The sequence below is a fragment of the Chaetura pelagica genome, unplaced genomic scaffold, assembly GCF_000747805.2.
Source record: "Chaetura pelagica isolate M959 unplaced genomic scaffold, ChaPel_1.0 scaffold171, whole genome shotgun sequence".
In the NCBI taxonomy this organism is placed as follows: Eukaryota; Metazoa; Chordata; class Aves; order Apodiformes; family Apodidae; genus Chaetura; species Chaetura pelagica.
Genome location: NW_009952066.1, coordinates 584,252 through 609,337, shown reverse-complemented (window position 1 = coordinate 609,337; position 25,086 = coordinate 584,252). Strand labels below are relative to the sequence as shown.

The 25,086-nt window shown below is 37.6% G+C and overlaps 1 protein-coding gene across 1 annotated transcript in view; it reads left to right on the top strand.

The window, feature by feature from the left end:
• EML6 (echinoderm microtubule associated protein like 6) overlaps positions 1-25,086 on the top strand; it is a 111,740-nt gene that overhangs the window by 68,707 nt on the left and 17,947 nt on the right. The window contains exons 16-27 of the mRNA XM_010004607.1: positions 1,965-2,058; positions 5,834-5,934; positions 7,709-7,911; positions 9,288-9,399; positions 10,100-10,227; positions 11,360-11,501; positions 12,712-12,864; positions 13,131-13,262; positions 14,843-14,931; positions 15,567-15,743; positions 15,849-16,050; positions 16,277-16,403. Of these exons, the coding sequence (XP_010002909.1) occupies positions 1,965-2,058; positions 5,834-5,934; positions 7,709-7,911; positions 9,288-9,399; positions 10,100-10,227; positions 11,360-11,501; positions 12,712-12,864; positions 13,131-13,262; positions 14,843-14,931; positions 15,567-15,743; positions 15,849-16,050; positions 16,277-16,403 (1,660 nt within the window). The remainder of the gene's footprint in view (positions 1-1,964; positions 2,059-5,833; positions 5,935-7,708; positions 7,912-9,287; positions 9,400-10,099; positions 10,228-11,359; positions 11,502-12,711; positions 12,865-13,130; positions 13,263-14,842; positions 14,932-15,566; positions 15,744-15,848; positions 16,051-16,276; positions 16,404-25,086) is intronic.

The window sequence follows — 25,086 nt, the reverse complement described above, 5'->3', positions numbered from 1 at the left end:
AGCAGGACAATTCTGATGATCTTACAATTCTATGATTATAATTTCTTTCATGCAATGTTTGGTTGTGCCCTCTGGTGGCTAATTTACCATCTAGAATTTTTATAGTAATTGGAGTCTGTGTGCCATATTAGTAGATAAAGCCTCCTGTTTCAAGTGAATAAAGTTCAAATTTTATTCTTACCAACAAATCTTTGTCAGTCTCATTCCATTTACATGATTGAAATACTCCTAAAAATAATTATTGTAATCACAGTATACAAATAGATCTCTTTCTTAAATAATACATATTACATTATGCATATTTACCTTTCCTAACACTTATCTCCATAGCATTTTGTCTCACTAAAACTATTATTGAACAGTTCTAACTTTTATTTCCTTTTTTAAATTTACTTTTTCTGTCTCCTTCTTTGTGGTTTTGTTAGTTTTTGTTCTGATTTTTGTTTATTTTTTGTTTTATAAACTCAGTTTTCTTTTCATGTCCCATTTTACAACTTCATTCCTTCCTGCCTGCTTCTATTCCTTCCATCTAGACCTGTTTCATTCCACTGGGAACTCTCTTCCTCTTTCTGTAGTTCCTCTTTGCCTTCCCAACCTGCTACTCCTAGTTGCCAAATATTGGGAACCCAGTCTAGCTGTAAGGATCTATTCAACCTTATGGACTTTGAATTAGTTCTAAAGGAGTCATTTATACCAGCTTAAGCCCAGAGTCCTTTACATCTGTTAATTTCCACACAAGTGACATTCTCAAGACATTGCTTTCCTTCTCTCTTTTGGCCATCTCCCCAGCTCTCTACTTCCTCCAGTTTTAACTTTTCTTCCATTACAAAAAATTGGGTAATTGGCTCCTGCTACAACCTATAGAGTTCGATTTTCCTAGCATATGCTTTCAAAATTATGGTTTAGGTTTTCACATTTTTAAAAATATCATTACAGTAGTTTGTTAACAGTGATCTTGTTTACCTTTATTTTACACACGTGTCAAGGAAGCCTAGGTACTCTTGAATTATGTATGGTGTTCTGTTCTTGCTTTTCTTTCACTCATTATCAGTAGTGCTGTGTCTGTCCTGCAGTAAAAGAGGTGATAGCCAACAGATAATTTTAGACTTATAATTTTCTATCATATCAATAGTTTAATTACATTTCCTATTAACATTTAACTACCAATTTCATTGCACTAATAATTCTAATCACCATTTCAAGCAAAAGAAAAGAAGCATCAATCAGCAATATTTCAAATAAAATGTAATGTGATTCAGAGTACTTGGGCTTTATGAAATTGACTTTCATTGTTTTGTTTGCTCCTACCTACCTTCCCAGTACTTACACACAGAAATGTTTTGTGTTTGCCTTGGGGAAAGATCAATGCTTTTATAAGGATTACAAAGAAATAATAAGAAATAAAAACATAACAAAAATAATGCCTTTTCTAGAAAAGAATAGCCTGGTGTAATCATCCAGCTAAAAATTAAGGAGAAAAATCTTGTTGTAACCTATAACACAACCTGTTCTGTCTCTGGTAAGAGTCATGGTATATTTAAAGTCATGTTAGTTAAGAAGAGGAAGGCTAGGTTATGGATTAAGCATGCTCTGTGAAGTCTGTGAAGTCCAGTTAGATATGTAGTCACCCAACAAATATTCATTTTGGTGCTAAGTAACTGCACTGTAAATCCTCCTTGTGGATGAAACTTCCAGCAGGCAGAGACTTGATTCATCTTAAGAGGCTGAGCAGGTTGATTGTCTTTCTCAGTTCATTTGTCTAATTCTGTGTGCAGTCTACTTCAGAAACAGAAGGTGATCAGTGAATCTGAACCCTAATCTCTTCAAGTATTAGTTCAGTTCTTTACTTCATGTATAATACAACATCTGAAATGCAGTTTACCATGTATTTGTTGCTTTCATTGCTTGTTACATTTTCAGCTAAAGCTGCAGCACGTCTAACATTCAGTATTGTTTCTGTACAGCTGATGGAAAATGTTTGGCATCTGTTGGGCTAGATGATAATCATGCCATTGTGTTTTGGGATTGGAAAAAAGGAGAAAAGCTATCAACAACCAGGTAAGAATACATCTCGGTATAAACATCCCCTGTGGTTGCACTTTTCGTAATAGCATCACCCACAAGAACTACTTGGTTTATAGAAACAAACAGAACACCTTGCTGAAAATGAAGTGTTTCAGAGCAATATATATCCAGATTTTAAGAATTGGAGATCTACAGCTTAGTGTTTGGAAATCCTGTGAATTCTTTTTGTCAAGGGTTCCCCAGACTTTCTGTTAGGACAGCTACATTGTTATTATAGATTGCTTAATGATTTTGAAGTGAAGTTAATGTTTTCTCCCATTTTGATATCCTGACTCAGGGCAGAAGTTGTAAGAGTTGTCATATTTTCCATTCATGCATTGGATTACATGTTGATTTTCATCAGTGTACATAACCAGATCACATTTCTAAAAAGAAAAAAATGTTCCCTCTTACATAAATAAATTTTTCAAGGTCTACTGATCTTACCTTCCTCTGAGTCAGCTTTTTCTGAGAGCTTTTTCTTTGCAGTAATTAACTGAAAGCTTAGCTAATAATCTGATGGTTAAGGAGCTTTTGCAATTGCTTGAAGGGACCAGTGTTGAAGAGGATTGGATTACAGTTTCCCTATTTACATTTGTTGTTCTAAAATATTGAATTGCAACATTTTCTTTCTGCAAACTAGTAGTACATGTTAGAAGAATCAAACTGTTTGAGAACCTGGTTTATATCTTACCTTGGCCAAATCAGACATACCTTTGAGGTCAAGATACTGGAGTTGTGTAGAATTAATGTAAACATGGACTTACATACCAGAAAGACAAGGAGTTAAGGTCATACGCTCTCTGCAACCGTGTGCTAACACTGGTTAGTAGAAATTACTAGTAGAACTTCAAAAAAGTGCCTTTGAAACATAATTTGCATTTATTATTATATGGTGACATGTTTCAGAACCAGTATTTTCCTGTGGCAGCACTGTCTGTTAATACTCTACCATTACTACAGAATAAATATTTTGATCCAAGTGTGTGTTCCACAACTGATACTAGCTATGTAATTTTGTCTCCAGTTTATTAGGCAACAAGATTTTAAATCCTGTTTAAAATGTGTGATGTAAAGCTTGCTTAGCAACAGCGTTGTTTGTATTGTAAAGCGTGACCATTTAATTTACTTTCTAATCCTACTTTAGGGTCTCCAGACAGTTTGTGTTTCAGACTTGCAAATTATGAAATACCTTATGTATTCCTATAGACTTTCTAAGCTTTTAAAACTAAGTTAATGATGGGCTGTCTGGTTACCTGCCTCTTGTTGCTCACAGGGCAGATATAAGATTAAGTACTCAGATTCTTTTCAGTGTATACTACTATGTAGCAAATGTACCTACTATTATTGCTGATCTATTATTTTTAAAATATGCAGGGCACTCACAAAGAGCATAAAAATATCTTATCTTATAAAAGGTTCTAATTTAAATACTTGTTTATATTTTAGCAGTGCCTAAAACAAATTCTGCCATTCTGGTAAGCACAGTAGGGCATACAAAGAGTGTCAAAAATCAAGACAGGAGAGTTTGCATCTAAATTTTAGACATGAGCCTCACATGGCCTTAGCAGACAGGAAGAATAGGAGGACATCTCCTTACAATCATAGATGCACAAAAATAATTCATCTGAAGGACTACATTTAAAAAATGAAGTGTACATTCACTATGTACAAACATTTATTTTTATTCTGCAGTTATTTTATATTTTATGAATTATTTTTTTTCCTGAATCTTGGGGTGATTCATTTCAACATGATTTATCTGGTTTTCATTCTTCTCACAATGTGCAGAATATACTCTTATTTGTTTTCATTGCTCACTAGATAAATTATACTGCTTGTTGCTTTATCTTGGCTCTAAAATTTTCTGTCTAGTTAAATTAAAATCCTTACTGACTACGTGTACACTGCTAGAATTAAAATGTATGTGAGCTCTTTTTGCTAGCTTCTCATGCCCCAAGTGCTGATGCAGAGCTGATCCTATTCGATCCTTGTGGTTTGTAGTAGTGGACTGCAATCCCCAAGGGAGCTGAGGGGGGCATTGTCAAACTGATTTACAATCTTAATCAGGGGATGTCAGTCTCTTGTCCCTCCTTCATTCTGTAAGAAAAAATGTCTGTCAGTCCCCTGGAACACAAGGACACAAAGAAAATAGGGGAGGAAATGTAGGCTGTACAGTATGGATCTGATGTGTCAGCACTATGGATCCTATCTCACAGGCAGAGATACTCCTGGCATTTGACAGGATCATCCTCACTGCAAAGCAATTAGTTTGATTTTGGATTCAGGGCAGTAGGCTTTGCTGCATGATAGCTTCCAGAACCAGCCTGAACTGACAGGCTGGACATCATTATAGCAAAGCTGGGTGGTACAGTTGATACACCAGAGGGATGGGATGCCAGCCAGAGGGACCTGGACGAGCTGAAGAAGTGGGTCCAGGTGAACCTCATGAGGTCCAACAAGGCCAAGTGCAGGGTCCTGCACCTGGGCTGGGGTAACCCAAGATATGAATACAGGCTGGGAGAGGTCACGCTTGAGAGCAGCCCTGTGGAAAAGGACCTGGGGGCACTAGTGGATCAAAAGCTGGACATGAGCCACCGATGTGCAGTTGCAGCTCAGAAGACCAACTCCATCCTGGGCTGTATCAAAAGAAATGTGTACAGCAGATAGAGAGGAAAGCTGGGGAGAGGCTTCTTACAGGTGCTTGCAGTGAGAGGACGAGGGGTAATGGTTGTAAACTGAAAGAAGAGAGATTTAGGTTAGAGATCAGGTGTAAATTCTTCAGGATAAGGGTGGTGAGACACTGGAACAAGCTGTACAGAGATGTTGTGAGGGCTCCATCCCTGGAGGTGTTCAAGGGCAGGTTGGAAGGGGCTCTGAGCAGCCTGTTCTAATGGAACGTGTCCCTGCCCATGCAGGGGAATTGGAACTTGATGATATTTAAGGTCCCTTCCAACTAAAAAAAAATCTGTAATTCTGTAAAAGTGACATTATCATAGTACAAAACCTGAATATTCATCTTGAAAGCCAGTGCTTTTCTGCTTTTGCTTGTGATGATTTATAAAACACTGAAATATAAATAATTACTGCTTTGTGTCTGGGAATATTTTTTGCAATGCTGAAACTTTAACTTACAAATTCCCACAAATCACACTCCAACAATAATAACTTTAATTACCCAAGAACTAAATTTGAAGGTGTATAGGCTGCTGAATGAACTCTTCCCTAAATTATCATTTTATAATGATTTTTATTTTCTTGAGGCACAGTATGTTAAAGACTTTCTTGTTTTTCTTAACAGAGGATTTTAAATATTTATAGTGTTCTTACCTATTTAAATATTTATGTTGCCTTTATACCTTCTCTTAATTGCATTGACCTTTCTTGTCTCCTTCTTCATCATGACTTAAGTGAGCTGAAATTTTATTTGCCACATTTTTGTAGTGCAGGGGTTGTATGCTCAGATACATTCTGCCAACTCTGTGGATCAAACTTCTAAGGCTAAACTCTTGAAGATTAGAAATACGGCTCTACTTTTTGTTAGGTGGGGCAATAATGATGGTGGAGATAATGCTGACATAACCTCTGTGATTTGTTGCCAGTCTTCATAGTGTAACAGACTCATGCTTTGTATTTGCACCACAAGTATGGTGATTAGACTCTCATTGTTGAAGATTACCTTTGGTTAGTCCAATACAAAAAAATGACATTTAGTTGACAATGTTAAGTCATCCCTTGCTGTGTTTTTTAATTTATATTTTTATTACAGGGGCCATAAAGATAAAATATTTGTAGTGAGGTGTAATCCACATCATGTTGACAAACTAGTCACAGTTGGTATGAAGCACATCAAATTTTGGCACCAAACAGGTACCGTATTGAATATTTTTTATTAATTTATTTGGGAATGTGTATATTTTTAATACAGGAATATCGTGTTTTCAGTTCAATAATTTGTTTTATTTGTAAAGCAATGTTTTAGTTACCAAAATACTAAAGGAATTAAAACTTACCTCTGAATCAGCAAAAGTTACAGTGCTCATTCTCTCAGGAAGCCACTTCCAGTTAATTATTTTTTGTGTCAAGTCATACTATTAAGGATTTCTCCTGAACAAGCATCATTGGCTCTTGGAGAACATGCAGTCCTGTAAGTCACTTAGGCAGGGTATGACCCTTATTTTGAAAATGCCAGCTGATAGCTGAAAATCTGACTGCTGATAATGAAGTGTTTGCACTTCAGGTACTGATGTCACACTGAAGCAACCTCTCAGTTGCAAGACAGAGCTGTTTTTTTGTCATCAGAGACAGCTTCCAGAGATGGAAGCAGATGTTTCCAACTGCCAGGCTGGAAAGACATGTTTGAGGATGGACCTTAAAATATATTCCTGGGCCAAACATAAAAGAAATAAAGAACTTGGTATTTTGCAGAAGTTAATTTACAGTGATTTAATTTTTATCCATTAGGCTAAAAATAATGATGATTTTTATCACAAGAATCAAGATACTATATTTTTTATGTGATACAGGGATTCTGTTTCCTTTTGTAAATAATAAAAAATTAAAATTAGTTTTCCATTGTATGAAAACAGGGTAAGATTCTAAAAAGAAAATGTTCAAAACAGAAGGTAGATCAGCCTAGACCATTCTGTCTAACTGAGAAAGACTGCAAAGTTGGCTTCTGATAGAGGATATTTTATATTCAGGACTGGATTTTTTGTCCTTCATGACTTTTAATCATACACATGCTACACGACTGCTCAGTAGAAAGATCTCAAAGAACATCATCTGTGTGAGGAATTCAGCAAAGGTAAGTGACACAAGGGCAGCTAAAATTAGAACTCTAGGCAAGTCAAAATTAGATATTTTTAAGAAGTTCTTACACTGTACTTTACAGAATTCAAGTGGTTCAGGTGCTCTCAGATTTTTCCTGCATTTTTTATATTTAGGTGATTTTTGTGGTAATTAAATAGTGTTGTGTTGCTGTTTGCCAACTTCTATTACAGATATTTGCATTAGGCAATACTTTATGCCAAGAATAGTATTTTTGCAATAGAAGTACTACATTTTTAATTGGGATATGCTCAGTGGAATTAGGACTATCTATCTGGTGTTAACTGTGAAATACATGATGACTTGACACAAGGACACCACTGCCTGTATTATCTTACAATTGTGTGTGTATTTTTGTCTCTAAGCACTCAATGAACGGGCTACTTCTGCTTTCTGAACTGAAGTAAGGCTGTGGCAATTTGGTTCTCTGACAGTCAGAAGAGGAACAGATCCTGCCATTTATTCTGAAAAACTGCTGTTAAATTGTCAGGTTGTCAGCAGACAATTAAACCTCTAGTATCTCATGTGCAGTTGTGGTCACTTCAAAAGAGAAAACACTTGGCAGGGTGTTCTGTGCTAAAAATGTTCTGCCAGCCCTTGTATTAATCTGAAAAATAGAACCTCTGCTGCTTCAAAACTGTCATTACTTTATTGACTTGTATTGTGTTTCTCCCTTGTGCACTGTTTTCAGTATTTCTATTATCTACCATGTCTTAGGCAATGATGAGAGATGATGGGGTCCAGATATTTGTCTTTTACAGCACTATGGCAATGAACTGAAATATAAAAAGACTTTCTTGTGTCTATTTTGCAGGTGGAGGCTTTACATCAAAACGAGGAACATTTGGAACTACTGGAAAATTAGAAACTATGATGAGTGTTTCATATGGGCGACTAGATGATCTTGTTTTCTCTGGTGCTGCTACTGGAGACATTTATATCTGGAAGGATGCTGTGTTGCTTAAGACAGTGAAAGCCCATGATGGACCTGTATTTGCCATGCATGCATTGGATAAGGTATTTATCATCTTGTGTGCTCCCTTAATCTTCAGTATTTTTGTTGCAATACTGGGCTTTAGAACTGTATAACTAACATATCTCCCAAAGGAGTTACTCAGGTTTTGTACGTACGTATGTAAGCAATACATTATTCTACAATATATGTTCTACTTTGCACTAAGATTGAAGAAACTTTAATAAACAAAACAGTAACAGGAAACAAGGTGCACTGAATAAATCTGAATGTGATTAAAATCCCAAAACTAATATTCATGAGTTATTTTAATTACTTGGTGTGTATTTGTAAACATCAGATTATATATGCTCGTTGTGTGACCAATAGCTTTCTGACCTCTAAATCTGCACAATTTAGTTCTCACTGTGTTCATGGGGAATTTTGTTATTGCAGTACTCACATGTCTCATTTTCATATTTGTAAACCACTGGAAAGTAATAGATAACATTCATTTCCTCTTCAACCTGATCCCCCAAGTATTTTCCATAATATGGAACATGAATTTTCTATTAATACTGTGACTGTATCTTAAGCAAGCCAGACTTCCAAATGTGTTGTTTTTCTGAGTTAATTATTATTCCAGATATCAAAAGGATTTTCCTTCAGTTGCATCAATAAATCTTTTAAAGAAACTATGGCAAAATATATTATTAAGATCACATAAATGAGGTTGGGGCAAAGTTTTGCCACTTGAAATCCACTGGCAATTTGAAGATGTTGCCAATAGAGTATCTTTTTTGAGATCATAGTCTCAACTTTAAAAGTATAGCATGAGAAGAATATTAGGTATTAACATTCTTATCTGTCAAGGTCAGTTAAGATCCTGTGGCTTGATCCTTTCTGGCCCTAATTGATTGTTCCTAGCTTTTCCATCAATTTTTCTATTTGATCTTGGCACTCTATCCTTTTCACTTAGGCTTTTGTTGGTTAGTTATTGATGCTGTGTTTTGCACTCACTTGGCACACATAAAGAGAATCTACCAAGGGAATTAATCAAAGAATTGCTCCCTGTGCCTTACTAGAACTCCATTTGAAGCATCTGTTGATTCCACTGAATTTAAAATAACTTGAGAGGCTATTATTGCCAACTGCTGCCAGTTCTAAGGATGAAGCACATATTTTTCCGTAGCTCGTTTCCACATGCTCTGATTCAGCATTACTATTTAGATTAGCATGCACTCTGCATGGTTATAAGTCTTTATAAAAAAGCAGTCCTCTAAATCTTCTCCCATTGTATTTTTTTCCTCATAGGCTCCGGTATTTTTAACTGAAGACATGAATGAAGTGCAGGGGATAATTTATACTGCATATGGACAAGCCTTTTAAAATATAATATACGAGTGCTGACATTTGTATTTTTCATACTGTGATCATACAGGGGTTTGTAACTGGTGGAAAAGATGGAATTGTGGCACTTTGGGATGATATGTTTGAAAGATGTCTGAAGACATATGCCATTAAAAGAGCAGCACTATCTTCTACTTCTAAAGGTATGATTTTTCAGTGTACTTTAATAAGGACTTCATGCATGAAGACTGGTAAAATGGCAGTAATAGGTGGCAAATCTCACCTGAACACAAAGGGAATGAAACATAATACCTACTGCTCTGAGCTGGAATTCTCTTTTTTTTGCTTGATTTAAGTTTTATTTCACACAATCTTTGCCATTTATAGTTTGTTCTGCTGTTTCCTCTTGACATTTGGCTTTGTTCTCACTGAAGAAGGGATTTTAAGAAGAAATACCACAGACCTGTGAGTGTGGCTGCTCCCAAGTCTGATCTGTTTAGCAGCTAGCTAGCAACCAGGTCCCTGTGAATTGAAAAGACCTGTTAAATTCTAGTTTCCCAGGCATCAGTGTGGAAGCCTGTAAAGTGGTATCCACAGATAATCACAGAAATAATGTCCTCGTTGCTGGAGCATCTGAACCCCTTATATTCCATCTCTGTTAAAGCAGTGAAATATTAATCTTGCTGTTGCCACAATACAGCCTAGCACAAACTTCCCTCCTTTCAACTGTTAATTAAATCCCGGGATTATCTAGTAGTTTGATCAGGCAAGTGTATCTCACATTTCATAATTTTAAAAAGATTTTAAGCATTGGTGATATAAGCTGTATAAATTATAGGTGATTAAGAGGCTCCTTGTGGTTTCACAGTAAAAACCTGAAACTAATATCTTTCTATTCTTCAGGTTTGCTTTTAGAAGATAATCCTGCTATTCGAGCCATCAGTCTAGGACATGGGCATATACTAGTGGGAACAAAAAATGGAGAGATACTTGAAATTGATAAAAGTGGTCCTATGACTCTACTTGTTCAGGTACTGTATGGATCTTCCATATCAAAATATTACCTGTAGAAATGCAAGTAATTATATCATTTTCACAGTCATTTTCATTCTGTTTTCACTAATCCTGTTGGCCACCATTCCTTTCCTTGCTCAGGCAGATGTCCATTCTTTCTTGTGTAAATCATTTTGAGATTCACTGTGCATTACGGAATTCTGAAGGTAAAACAGACCATTAAATTCTAAGGCTGATGGGACTTTTTATTATTTTTAGACAGTTTAGGACCCAACATAAAAAAAAAAAATAATAAGATTACAGCTAACACAATTTATTTTATTTTCACAGTGCTTTTAGTGAAATAATACAGTGAATCTTGGGGCATCCCATACTTTAATTTTTGAAAAATTGTTTTAGAGGTATGAGAGCTTTCTACAGCTTGTCATTGCATGTGTTGCAAAACATGAAAAGGCCTCTTTTTACAGGAGAGTATTTTGCAAAGTTTGGTTAAAATATTTTCCTAGATATGTTAACTGGTGTATTTACTGTTGTTTTAGTTTACTATCTTGAATAACCCTAATGTCTATATATAGAAAAAAATTATATATTATTTATGGAGTTATAATTTGTTGAGCTTTTCCTTTTTATTTTCTATAACTGAACTAAATTATCATTGCTTTTTACAAAAATATTTTTCCTTGGGTATTTTTTTTTCCAGATAAAGTAGTCTTTCAATTTATTGTTGGCTGCATAACAGCTTTACTATCCTAAAATTGTGAAGTTGTGTCTTATAAATTATTCCACTCATTCACTAATTTGGAATTGCAGTCCCCTTCACATCAGTATTAAGGTTGCTCATCTTAGGATTTCAAGATAAAGTCCTGTTTGGGGCAAAACTACTTCCTGTTCATTTTAAGTCTGGAAGAGAGAACATTGGAAGAATAATTACAGCTTGTAATAGTGGAGGAGACTTTGGCAGAGTATATTTTGGATGATTATCAGAGGAAAGAGAGCAGACATTCACATCCCTGCATGTGGAAAATTTGTTAGAGTTGATGGTAAAAACCTTATTGCCTGGGACTTGTAAAAGGAGATAGAGCAACTGTTAGAACATATTACATAAACCCAAATGCATTATTTTCTCTTCTAATAAGTTGTTTCCTGTAGGGACATATGGAAGGAGAAGTCTGGGGCTTGGCAGCTCATCCTCTCTTGCCTGTCTGTGCAACAGTGAGTGATGATAAAACACTAAGGATCTGGGAGCTTTCATCCCAGCACCGCATGCTGGCAGTGAGGAAGCTCAAAAAAGGTAATTCTCACTTGGCCATACATGGTGATAGTAACAATACTGCTCTGTTTCTGTAACACCCACCTCTGGGTGCAATGCATATCACAGGCACTAATTAGGTAGGAAGAGGACACAGTAATTGAGAAACTGGAAGCATAGGAAGTAAATTGTCTTTGGCATGTGTCAAGTCAATGGAAAGGGTACAAAGGAAAAGGATTATAATCGGTTGTAATGAATAACAATAAAATTAACTTTAATCTGTCATCCTCTGATTCCAAGGAGAACAGTTGACTTCAGATTCATTTTCCTTCCTAAGAATATTGAAGGCCAGCAGATTTCTTGCTGACCTTAAGAAGTTTCCATATAAATAGAAATGTAAACTTTTCTTCATGTTAAGCACCATCAGCCTTCAGTGGCAAAGTGAACTTTTCATGTGATACCAACTTCACTGAAGATGAACATTTTTTCTGCCGTCTCCTTTATACAAAAGTAGCTATATGGAAATGTCGCCTTCTCAAAATTACTTTTCTTTCATTTACTCATTCATATCCTTCAGGACATTTGATGATATAAAGTCAACATGCTTCATCTCCAGTGACAGATCGAGAGCACAGGAAATCTAACTGGCTGAGGGAAAAAAAGAGTAAAATGTTTTTGAGAGGCAAACTCAGGGATGAATGAGGATAGCTGTATGAGAGCATGGTCAGAAACAATGTTAAGGCAAAAAGTGGAGGAAGAATAGTACATCTATGTGTTTATGCATCTGTGTTAAGTGTCCTCTACCTGAAAGGAACCATTGTTCAGTCATAACAAAGATTTCAAGTGTAGTATCCCTAGAAGACATGTAGTTATGCTGCCCAAAGTGAGTCTTTCAGTTTTCCATGTGCATTTCCTTTCTGCATTATCTTGGGTTTTGCCTTCGGTTTTGTATTTTTTCCCCCTCATTGGTGTGTTTAGAACTTAGTTGGAAGGTGGTATATTTGCACCTAAACCCATTTCAAGACTAATCAAGTCACTGTTGTCAAGTCAAGAACAGCCTAATTAGAGGGTACATTCCCATGCAGTAAAACATTAATCATAGTCCTCCTATCACATATTTGCTTTAATAAAGAATAAATCTACTTCAGAAGTATATACTTAATGTAAAAACCTTTCATTTGCAGTTCACTGATGGTTTTCACAATCCTCAGTTTGTTAAGCTTCAGATACTCCTTTCCATTGTGTTTTGTAGGTGGACGATGCTGTGCCTTTTCTCCTGATGGGAAAGCCTTGGCTGTTGGGTTGAATGATGGGAGTTTTCTGGTGGTGAATGCTGACACTGTTGAAGATATGGTCTCTTTTCACCACAGAAAAGAAATGATCTCAGATATAAAGTTTTCACGAGGTACAATCAGGTGATCAAGTGAAAGGGCAGTGTTTATCTTGGAGTATGGTGTTTTTTTTTCTCTAGATGTAAGATTGAATGTTCAGAAGATGGACATGGATATGTGTGCTCGGTGCATTTAAACACTTCAGGATTCTGAAGGTTGTATGCATCCTGGTATAATGGGGCCCATCCCTAATGTAGTGTCTACTACTACAGTAGTAAAAATGCATAACGATAATTGTAACATGTACACCCTTAATAACCTCAGTGTCTCTTCTTTACAGAATCTGGAAAGTACCTGGCTGTGGCTTCCCATGACAATTTTGTTGATATTTACAATGTACTTACCAGCAAAAGAGTTGGCATTTGTAAAGGTGCATCAAGCTATATCACACACATTGACTGGGACTCCAGAGGTAAAACGTTCGACCAGAGATACAGATTTTAAATGCTTGTAAAAGAGAGTATCAGAAAATTGTTCTCATACCACTTACTAAGATAAATTGTAACTACTAATGCAAATTACTTTCCAGCATCAAGCACCATATGGTTTCAGTGCAGTTGCATTCCTTGGTGGAATTCATCCTCATTTGTAGCGCATGGAGCAGAGTACATGGTACTTTGTTGACAACATATGACTGAAATGCCACTTATGAACATAATATTGCTTTTTTTACATCACGTGGAAACCACAGCAATGAAGTTAGAGAGCCTTATTGTCACAACTAATTAAGTCTCACAGGATTAATAATGAGCTTGTGCAAATAAGCTTTCCTGTACCTAATATGATTCTTTGTGGAGCCACCTGTGTGTCTGAGGCTGCTTCTCCTGCAGTGCTAGATCCAAAACATGGTGCAAGCTCACTGACACCAACAGGAGCTAACCTCCCTTCAGAACCTCTTCAGGTCTGGCTGCTGTTCTTGTGCTAGTGACCTATCGTGCTGGCAGCCCTGATCATCTCATTACTGATAGCTGTACACATAATAATGGCAATTGTCTGATACTGCCTGTGTATCTGTAGTAGTCAGCTCTTGGATATGTTACATCTGCAGATATCAAGTATAAGAAAACTGAAAAGTTCATGTGGCCTTCCTGGTATTTATTGGAAACTCTAACTGAATTTCTAGACATAAAGGATTAATGTACTACATTGCAAAACCTGTCTTCTGCAGGTTGGATAGGAAGGGTGTGATACTGCTATAGTCCCATGTCGCACTTCTTGCTGTCAGTGATTCCAACAGACTAAATAGATGCCCCCTTAAAATATAGCTATGTTGGAACTGCACAAGTTCATGTCAGTTGATAATCTAATCCAGTGTTTCTAAGTAAAAGAGTGCTTTTCCTGGCAGTTTCGATATTGTAGAACTGCTTTTATGGTAATAAATCCACACAGGAATCCTTACACTAGTCTAGTTGTTACAGTTTGAAAAATTCCTAAAATGCCTTTAATTTCCTTAGATCAGAAATATTGTAAAAGTTAATTTAAAAGCATTACTTTGTTTCTTCATACACAAATACTTGCTAATACACCCCACGGTTGCATACAGGATTCTCTTCCTAATACCTCAGTATGGTATCCAAGGACTACATCCCTGTTGGGCAGTGCAAAATGGCCAGGAGTTGACAATGTTTTTAACTTTTGGCAAAGCTGCCTTGCAAAGTTGTTATGAAAATTCATAGTGTGCACATATTTTGGTGTTATTTCTATTATCATGAAAACACAAGCAAAATATTTATTGTCAGAAGAAAGTTATTTGCTGCAAGGCAGTCATTTGTTAAGGCTATTGGATAGTATTTAAAATACTACTACTGCAGTGAATCAGGAGTGTGGGCTTCTTATGAGAGTGATTCTAACCAACTGTTTTACTTTTGCCATCAGTAACTTTCTGGAGGATAATTGCTTAGCTTTCCCTCAGAAATCTTTTCAGTCAAAAGAAAGTTCATAACATCCATAATGGTGAATATGATTAATAATAAACTCTTATTTTATATCCAGGAAAGTTATTGCAAGTCAATTCTGGTGCCAAAGAACAACTATTTTTTGAAGCACCAAGGGGGAAAAGACATATTATAAGAATTGCTGAGGTATGAATTATCCTTACTAGAATGGTTTTTTACTATGGAAGTTATTTTTCTGTTGAAAAATAAGCATATTTTTATCTTCAAATTGTATATTTTTTTTCCTTTTAAAATACTGTATTTACAATGATAAGAATTAGAATAATTTAATAATTCTGTATAGTGTCTTTCCTAGCATCTGTAAATGACAAAATTTGCAAGTGTCTGTGTCTCTAAATTTATTGTTTGTTTAGTAGTAGTCATGGCCTGAATTCCCCTTTCCTGAGCAATTACCCCGTTTCTCTGCAATCAGTGACCATACAGGTTATAAATCATCTTTAACCAGTGTGATCTGGCTTTTAAGGATGTTGATTATTTGTGACACGTAATCTGTCTACAGAATTGCCAACATTTAGCACCTCAGAAAATCTGTGAGGAGATTTGCATCCAAATCATGCACTTGGGAAAGTGTGGATATTTAAGTTTTAAGCCTTTTGAAGATATGCAGTTTGTGTTACTAAAAAGCTGATGACAGTGAAGAATTTCTAAAAAGAGTAAAAAACATGAGTTATTATCAAACTCATGTTTAGACAAATATACGCATTAAACCAGTGTGTGTTTGGTATGTAGTAAGATTTCTTTGGGGGAAATGTTACTTGCAGATAGAGAAGATTGAGTGGGACACCTGGACATGTGTTCTTGGTCCTACCTGTGAAGGCATTTGGCCCATGCACAGTGATGTCACCGTGGTAAATGCAGCTAGTCTGACAAAAGACAGAGCGCTGTTAGCTACAGGAGATGACTTTGGGTTTGTGAAGCTCTTCTCATACCCAGTGAAGGTAAGACATGATTTCTGTGATTAGAAACTGTGCAAGAAAAGGAGTTAAGGAAGAGACTGTTTGCAGTAGGCCAGACTGCTGATATGCAAATCCTTTCTGCTGCAGGGCCAACATGCAAAATTCAAGAAGTACGTGGGGCACAGCGCCCAGGTCACCAACGTGCGGTGGCTGCACAACGATTCCGTTCTCCTGACCGTGGGAGGGGCTGATACAGCTTTGATGATCTGGACCAGAGAATTTTTGGGCATTCAGGAGAGTAAGCTGGTTGATAGTGAAGAATCAGACACAGATGCAGAAGAGGACGGAGGTAAAAAGGATTGTAGAAAACACGTATTTAATTTATTCTTCATTCCACAGAGACTCACACTGGTGTTTAACATGAAGTGGGCAAGAAGCTTTCATGTGCTGAAGTGCAGTGTAGGGAGAATGTGGCAGGATTTGTTTCCTTCCTTTTATTGGTGCAGATCTTGTTTTCTACTCTTCCACTATGAAACAAGGGTAGTTTGTTTTATTTTATGTTTTATTTTTCTAAGGTTATGATAGTGATGTTGCAAGAGAAAAAGCAATTGACTATACCACTAAGATCTATGCAGTAAGCATCCGAGAAATGGAAGGGACAAAACCACATCAGCAGCTGAAGGAAGTGTCAGTAGAAGAGAGGTATGTCACACAAAGGCATTTGTTCCAAATGTACATTGCATTCTTTTGAATCTGTTTTCATTCAACTAAAATTAGTCCTTAGAACTAAGACAGGAATTTTAAAATTCACAAGATAACATTTAAGATGGTGTTCACAGAGTACAACTTGTTGATGTGATGGAGAAAAATATGTACGTGTAAGTAAAACACCTGTGAGTGTTCCTTCTCTTCAGATAAGCAGTTATATTCTCTCCTAATTAGCATGTGTAGCTGTGCATATGTCTGTAGCAGGGCCTTTGTGACAGGATGAGCTTGTAAATACTTTGTAGTTAAGGCTTTTGGTAATGATCTCATTGAAAGAATTTCAGTTGCTTGTAATTGTGCCAGGTCACTACTGTTAAAGCTGAAACTACCTGTGGTACATGTTGGCCTTAGGCTGAATTATTCTGAAAAAAAATAAGTTGGAAGGAGAACAGTGTTGAGAGGACAGTAAAGAAAAACAGGTAAGAGGTAAGCATAGAGGGTAAGATCCAGTGAAACCCAGATGTAGGGAGGTGGGTGAGCAAAAACTCTGCCTGGGAAAGGGCTTCTGGGACAAAACAGGAGAGTCTGTAACCAGTGAAGTACATTCCCCTTTGTAATATGGAACAGTAAATCTACACATGTGAATCCAGTTGATGACTCAACTGTGAATCCATGCAGTCTGTTTTGATAGAATTTCTTTTTATAAGTGGTCATTTTTTATCGTGAGCTCTCTTGCTTTTGTCTCATGTTGGACACTGATGGGTTAACCCGCAGCAAGAATTTAAACTTAATTGTTTCCCTTCAGTTTACCCAGAACATATGACTAGAAAAAATACCAGTAGTGTGATGGCATATTATTTTCCCCACAGGGATCCCACCCTAGTTAGAGAACAGGATCCCTGGTCCTCAGGGAGTACAGTGGGTGCAGAGATCAGAGCTGGTGCAGTGCAGGATCCCTGTTGCTGGGACTGCAAAAGATGACAGCTGTGTGTAGAAAGAGGTCAGAAAGCGCTCTGGAGCCTGTGGAGAGCTGCCTTCCTGCTGCTCTTGCATCTGTCTCAGAGATCTTGGTGATGATTGGCAAATAGAATGCTTTTACAGGCAGCCTCCAACTCTGTGTGCCTCATTTCCTGCAGTCAGCTGGGAGATAAAAGACTGAATTTGCAGGAAAACTGCACACACACAGCTGCAAGTGAAGATCATTTAAGCAGATATTGGAATAAACATTCATACATAATTATATTGAATTGATTGAGGTCTAAGGTTCTCTTGGCTACTGAAAACTAGTGGCAACTTTGGAGATTTTTGGCTTTAAATCTCCATGGTGCCCTGATACAAGATACAAAATGGAATCATAGAACTATGGAATGGTAGGGTTGGAAGGGACCTCTGGAGAGGAGTATAAGCGTTGGTAATACTCCCTGATCTCATACACACCTTTGAAAAATAAATCAGTTTATAATTTTAAAGCTCTCAGAATGCAGTGCTGCACATCATTGACAGAAAGTAGTAACTAGTAATTTTCTATTTGCTATTTAAATGAGAGAACAAATGTTGGGTGTGAAAGATGAGAAGAAAAATGTTGCACTGCTTTCATTTTTTTCACCACAATATTTTAACAAAAACATGTAGCAGGAAGATTAGTGTTTTATTTCAATAAAATATCAGACCACAGCCTTTTAGTTTTCCCCTTCTTTTAAGGTTATCTCTTACCATTTTCTCATTTATTTGTATAAAGTCTTTGTTGCTCCAGTTTTCTATAAAAACATAGTGTCTTATCTAGTAAACATGAATATTTTGAGATTGAGTTAAAGAAGGGTAAAATACTTTATTTTAGGTGAATACTGGTAAATTGTTATTACTCATGTAGTAACAAGTGCCAATGGTACAACAGCCAGATGTTTTACACCAGAAGCCCTGGTACCTTCCAGCTACTTGATTCTGCTTTGATGATACAAAACCAACTGTACAGTGAATTCAATTGACCAATTAAGCTGAGCTTAAAATGTTTTGTACTAGTGAATCACCAACAATATGACCATAAGCATCAGTCTCCTCTGCAGCTTTTCAGCACTGTTTTCAGTCCAGGAGTGACAGTCACCACAGTCCCTTTAGGTCCCTGGGACACCTTGTGTCTCTACACCTCCCTTTGTAGCTGGTGGGCCCAGTTAAATGTGTAGACACCTCCTCTCAGTGAGGTTGCCTCTGATTTCTCTAACAGTCTCTTCATAATGACTGCACATGAAAATAGCATCCTGTAGCCTATCTGAAGGCATCATCTATCCCATAACAAGTTCTAGACTGAAGAGAGCAAAAAGAAAGGTTTCAACATTCCCCGTGTATTTTTTCTCATTGTTGTATTTGTGTAATCAACAGTTTTGTATTTTATTTTAAATTAGTTTAAAAACAAACACCTATAACTGTCCTTTCCATCTTTTCAGCTTAAGAGTCACAGCTGTTCTGCAGGTTTTTTATATCTCCCATTTCCATTATAGCTTCTTCAATATAATCACATCTTTGGTATTTGGAATTCGCTGCTCTGCTGAACTTGTAGATAGACCCACTACTTTTCATATATAGCTCATTAGGCAGATATATTTACTTCCCTTTCTTCATCAGATTAATATTAATTACCAAAGTTAATAGTCAATTAAAAGCACAAACTTCATAGTGAAATGTAGGCAAAAACTGCAGGCTGTTGGGCCAAGATAGGGTCTTAAACTGTGAAAGGTATTGGGTTTTGGTTGCAGTAAGATGAGATTAAGCTATTGGTTACTGTAATTATCAATTATTTCATTTTTTTGTCATAGTTGTATCAATATGCACACAATCTATGCAGAAAGTCCCGATCTGAGTGCTTCTCTCATAAGACACATGAATTATGAGGCAAGCTCCATAGCTGTGCCAGATTGCATCTTTCCTGGTAACACACAAGAATGTAGCAGCTAGCAAAGGTTTTGCTTGGTCATATTCCAAAAGTTTCTGAAAGCGCTGAGTTGATTTCTCTTTGCACCTACAAGGGTCCAAAGTGACAGTCAATCAAGCCAGATAAAATTAAGTCTATAAGCACTCAACTGTCAGCACTGAGAAGAACAGTCCTAAAACAGCAGGTCTTCAGGATGTGGGGTATTGAAATCCCTGTGCACAGGGCTGGGTGAGGTGGCAACAATACTGAAGCCAATTCACAGAGCTTTAAATTTTCAGCAAAAGGCCCAGCTGAAGTAGCCTCTCCTAGTCCCTTCAGATATGAAGAAGGGAACAAAGAGGCTGTATTCCAGTCTCTTTCAGGCAAGTACGTGGGAAAACCTGGTAGTCTTTCGAGGGGGGGAAATTGTCGGGAGAAAATACTCCAAATCCCCAATCTTTCCTCTTTGTACACCATGCTGTATGTCTGTATGAAGACCCTTAGGATTGTGTATCTGATGGGCTGTGAATACTCTGAGACTGATTACATACTGTGTAGATTTTGAAAGTTACATTACAAGCTGGAAGGCCGCTGAAGATAGAAACAGTGAATTAATCGCAAGACCTGAAAAGCTGCTGTTCCACTCCACTGCTAAATGCAGGGAGGTTCTGTGATAAGAAAGAAGTGTCCCCCTTGCTGTATGTTTTGTGTGTGTCTGAGAGAGGAAAAACTGTGAGTTATTAATAGATAAAATGGATAGAAGCCCAGAAATAAAGGAAGTTTAAATTAAGAAAAGAAAAAAAGAGATAAAAAGAAGCTTCCAGCTGAAGAAAAAAAAAGAGGAAGAGCTGGGAGCTGTTGCTCTTAGCTGTTTCTTTGGGGCAAAGACTTTAAGCTCACTGTGTTTCTTTTATTAAATAGTAGTTTTCAGAAAGTGAATTGTTGCTTTAAAAGTAGTTCTCTGCTTATATAATACAAATACGCTTCAAAGGTACTATGTAACACCTGGAACACAGTTTTTGGTTCAAGAAGATGACTAGTTTAGTTTATTTCCTTTTTTCTCTCTGTTATTCTCTACATTTAGATCTTTTTAACCATTGTGTTTGCTAGAATAAGCTCTCTGCTTCTGCAGTATTGAGAGTGGTGAATCTGAAAACCTCAGAGCATGTTATCTCTCTAGAAATAACAAGCATTGTACAATTCAGGAGGAGTTTGATCTCAGAAGCTGTGATGTCTCCTGAAAAGATTGCACGTGTATGGTTGAGAGCTGAGTCAGGCAGTGCTATGGGTTATGAAGGGAAAACTTTGCAACTAACACCACCCTTCTGGAGCAGAGCCATCAGTTCACAAAGGACCCCCCCAAATTAGTACAAAGACTTACTCTGTCAACTTTTTGTCAGATGAGAGGAGCCAGCACATCTTGTCCCTTCTCTGTTGTCAGAAAGAGAGCAGGAGGACAAATTTGATCTAATAATAAAATATATGTATCTTTTATATATATATACATATATATATATAATCTTATATATCTAATAATATATCTAGTCCAAGATAACTGTGACTTTGAGCAGCTTCTGTGCACCCTCTGTGACTACCTAGCATGTGCTCTGTGCTTACCTAAATCCAGCAAGGTGTTACACCAGCCTTCCCCACATCTCAGAGTACTGAGCCCCTAAGCAAACTGGGCAGAGAAATATAATGAACACATAGGGCAAAAAAGCTTACGACTTTTCCTTTGGAAAGAAAATTAAAGCCCTTTATCAAATGTACTTTTCCCATCTCATTTATTTACATCATGAAAATAATGATTTTGCAAATGCCTTGGAGGAACGTACAACTTACATGATACATTTTACTTGCAGGATTTGAAATAAATCATGGTCTGGTATGTTTGTGGGGGACCCAAGATTTACTGTCTCTGTCAGCAGTTACAGCTTTAGGATGGAAAAAATAACAGGAGAGATGAGGCTTAGGGACAGTTTTTAAATGTCTTGCAGGTGCCTTCAGCTAAGATAATTAACTGATTGTTGTTTCTCTCTCCTCTACCCCAACCTTCTTGTTTTTCCTCTTCTCCCTATCCATGTCTGTCCTCCTCTCCTCCCCATCTACCTTGATGTTCTCACTCCCCTTTTTGCCCCTCTGATTGGCGCTCCCTGCTTGCCCTGCCTGCAGGGCCAGGAGTGGGGTGCCAATGAGAGGTGCTGCAGGAGAGCTCTGGCGCTGTGGGGGCTCCAAGAGCTGCGCTCCCGCACCGCGGGACCGCGCACTCACTGCTGGGGCTGTCCCAGGCAAGCCAGGACAATAGTAAGCTGTACTCTGGGTTCCCTAGGGATTGTGCTTCCTTGCAGGAAGGGGCTAACTTTTGAACTGGGACCATTTAACTGGCAAAGAATTGATATGATAAGAAGTGAAACAAGCTTGCAAGAAGACCGTGTTTATGTTACTAACACAAAAGTCAAAGATACACTTGTGTTTGGCATTCTACTAACATCTATCCTATGTTTGCAGCTTTCATTTAGTTTGATTTGCATGACTACATTAACTGGCAACTCTTGTAATACACCTGCACTTTTACATGCACATGTCTGTGGGTGCACTGTAAAAGCATTGAATGTGAATCTGTGCTGTATTCACATGTAGGTGGGAACTACTCAAAATGTATCTGGAAAAACTTGTCTCTAGGGTACAGAAAATAACTTTGGGTTTGTTTCAGCAGAGACCTACTGTTTGAGAACAAGTAGTGTCCTTGGCAATATTCACTTGCACTTTCTCAACAGCATTATGTCAAGTTAGTGCATCCTAAATGTGTTTGGCAGTGTGCTGGTTTTGTCACAGTTGTCCCCAAGGCTTGAACCCACTGTGACTGGTATGTTTGCAGTCCCTGCTGACCCACTGAACTCAGAGTCAATCTCTCTTCTCCCACAGGTCAGCACAAAGCTGGTCTACAGGTCATTTTTGTTTGTGTGGCAGTTGGTGGGTGTGGAATTGAGGGATGCCAGTGCACCACAGCGTGGTGCCATCAATTCTCTCTCTGCAGTTGAGTGCTCTCTGTGCTGAGGGTGATATGAAATACTCAGCTTTTTTTGAGGCTGTGTAGGTTATAGTCCAAGATGGGTTGAAAACCATTGTTTCTGATATGTTTTGTTAAGCAGGGAAGGATGTTATTTTGCGTCCTATTATGTTTTACATCCAGACCCAAAGTTCTCCTTCTACTATAGGTTGAAATTTTTTACTTATACAGTGAACACAGCTTCAAAGCATGTCAGAGTTTATGTAAGGAATAACAAAACAAATGGAAAAGAATCTTGCTCACAAATGCCCAGGAGAAGCCTCAGGAAAGAGAGAGAGACCTTCCAACACATGCTTAAGTTGGGTTAATTCTGGAGCCTTGGTAGTACATGAAGAGAGTTCTGCAGTCTTGTTACCTGAGGTATTCAAAATTTTTTAGCTCAAAGACAGAAGTTTAGGTTTTGCCTAACCTTAGATTACAAGGTGTTCCTTGAAGCTGGTTGTGGCAAAGGGATTTGAGAGATCTTGTGGATAGCACTGCCTGTCTGGTGTGTGAGGTGTGGTAGGTCCCTCTGCAATAGGGCCAGCCTATTTGCAATGGTTGTTCAGTTTAACAGCTTTACAAGATATTTAGAACAATAAACTTGTTAAAAAGGAAAGGCCTTCAGATTTCATTCAGAACTGATTATCCCACTTATTAATCTGCTTTTCTGCTCGTTTCGCATTTGGAGGCTGAACTAGAATGACATGTGAATGTGACAACTAGGTTTCCTTACAAATACCAACATGGCTATCACCACCACACCTTTTTTTTGTTTCTTTTCTTTTTTAAAGAGTGCATCAGCATACTTGTGAAATCGTAAATATTGTAACCATCCTAAAACTCAATGCTATGCTTTTAAAAAATACTTTTGATTGCAATTGCTGTTTCCCTCTAGTTTTGTTTTAGCTTTGCTTTGATCCACTGTATTAGAGAGCAGGATATTATTCGCACTGCATACTATTCAGCTTTGTTGCCTTGTGTTAACTACAAAATGTGAAGGAAAACAGCAGGAAAAGTTTTATGTAAAACTCCTATGTATGTTGGGATGGGAAAATCCCAGGGTTCAGAATTCACAAAATCTTTACTCACTTACTAAAGCTGGAAGAGTTTTGCAGCAGTTTGGGGGCACTGGGGAGTCCCCATCCTGCCAGCAAGTCAAAGTGAACTTTTAAAAGCTGCTTTTGCCTTTTTTCTGAAGTGAACAGTATATTTTTTTAAAATCTTGGATTTTTAATTCTCTCATGGAAACAAACCTACCAATCGTGGATCCTACCTCTCTCTGAATCTTGCTTTCTCTTCTTGGGAGCAGTCCTGTTCGCTTTTATTTGTGTCTAGCATCCAAGTCTGTTCCCTCTCCACTTTGCAGCCATCTCAGTGCTCACATTAGTCCCTGTTTGGACTCTCTTCAGCCACTTCTCTTCCCATTTCTGCTGGGACCAGTCTGTCACCTTCTCAGTGTCAAGACATTTTTATCCATCTGTCCCTGCTCCAAACCCACTATTTGTTGCCTTCATGCAACTTTGTTTCTGAAGATCCTATTCTGCTCCCATTAGTCTCAGAGTAGAGTATTTGTGTTCCTGCCAGTGTATTAGTGATGCAGACAGTGCCTCTCATCAGACAGCAATTATGCCATGTGCTCTAAAAACATGAGGTGGTTATCCCTATCTCACAGAACTATTAGAACAACTTTTGATCCGCTCTTTCTCTTCTTATTTTTCCCTCTAAGTGGTATTACATTTTTCACCCCTTTGGCGCTGTTCTCCCTTCTCTTTGGCCCCTCTCTCTCTCTTCTCCCTGAAGGTATTCCACTCTTCCCAAACCCCGTTCCCTCTTCCCCTTGCCCAGCTCTGAGTCAGTCTGTCTGTTATTCCCCGTCTTAGTGCTGCCTGCTCACCCTGCCGATGATTTAGGCTCCTCTTGCTACTTATTAGCCCTTTCAGGTGGCCTTGGTTAGGTGAGAGGGAAGGAGTTGTCACTTGCACCTTGCTGCATTCCTGCAGGGAGCCCCATGTGGTCTGGGGATGGTGCATTGTCTGTTTGCACCTGGAGTTACCTCCCTGACCTAGAACTGTGCATACCTGTGCATCACCACCATAATCAGTAGTAACAGATATTTTATTTGCTGTATTCACAGTATCTAAAGAACTGAAAGCCCTCTAATGTCTGACTGTGTCTTATCTCTCCTGGAACTCATTCATCCCATGACGTAATATAAGCACGTATATTTTAATTACTGGAAAGAAACCGTTAATGCTTGTATTATGTTTTAACTTGCTTTCCTTTGGAGGCAGGGAATTGTCAAGTAAGTACGAACAGCACAGAAAAAGCACAGATTGCTGTGAATGTACCATGCAGATTGCATAGGTCAAGAAGGGTAAATATATGTCATTTTGCTACAAATTTCTTGTCTTGATACTGCCATCTTCTATATCAAAGCAAATTAGGTGTGGTCACAGATTGTCAAAAATGAAAGTTAATTTGTTGCTGCTTTACATGTGTTTTATTAAGATGATGATAAGGCAATGAATCCATATGTGTGTGTATATATACATGTACATGTATATATAAATGCACACGACATCTGTGTTTGTGTGTACTGTGAGTAGATATATATGAAAGTGTATGTGTATGTTTCCAAATTAAATCTCATGCTTACAGTCTAGTGATTATCAGTCATGTCATAGTGGTAGTGTTCTCTTGTCTTCATAAAAAATTTCTGCTTG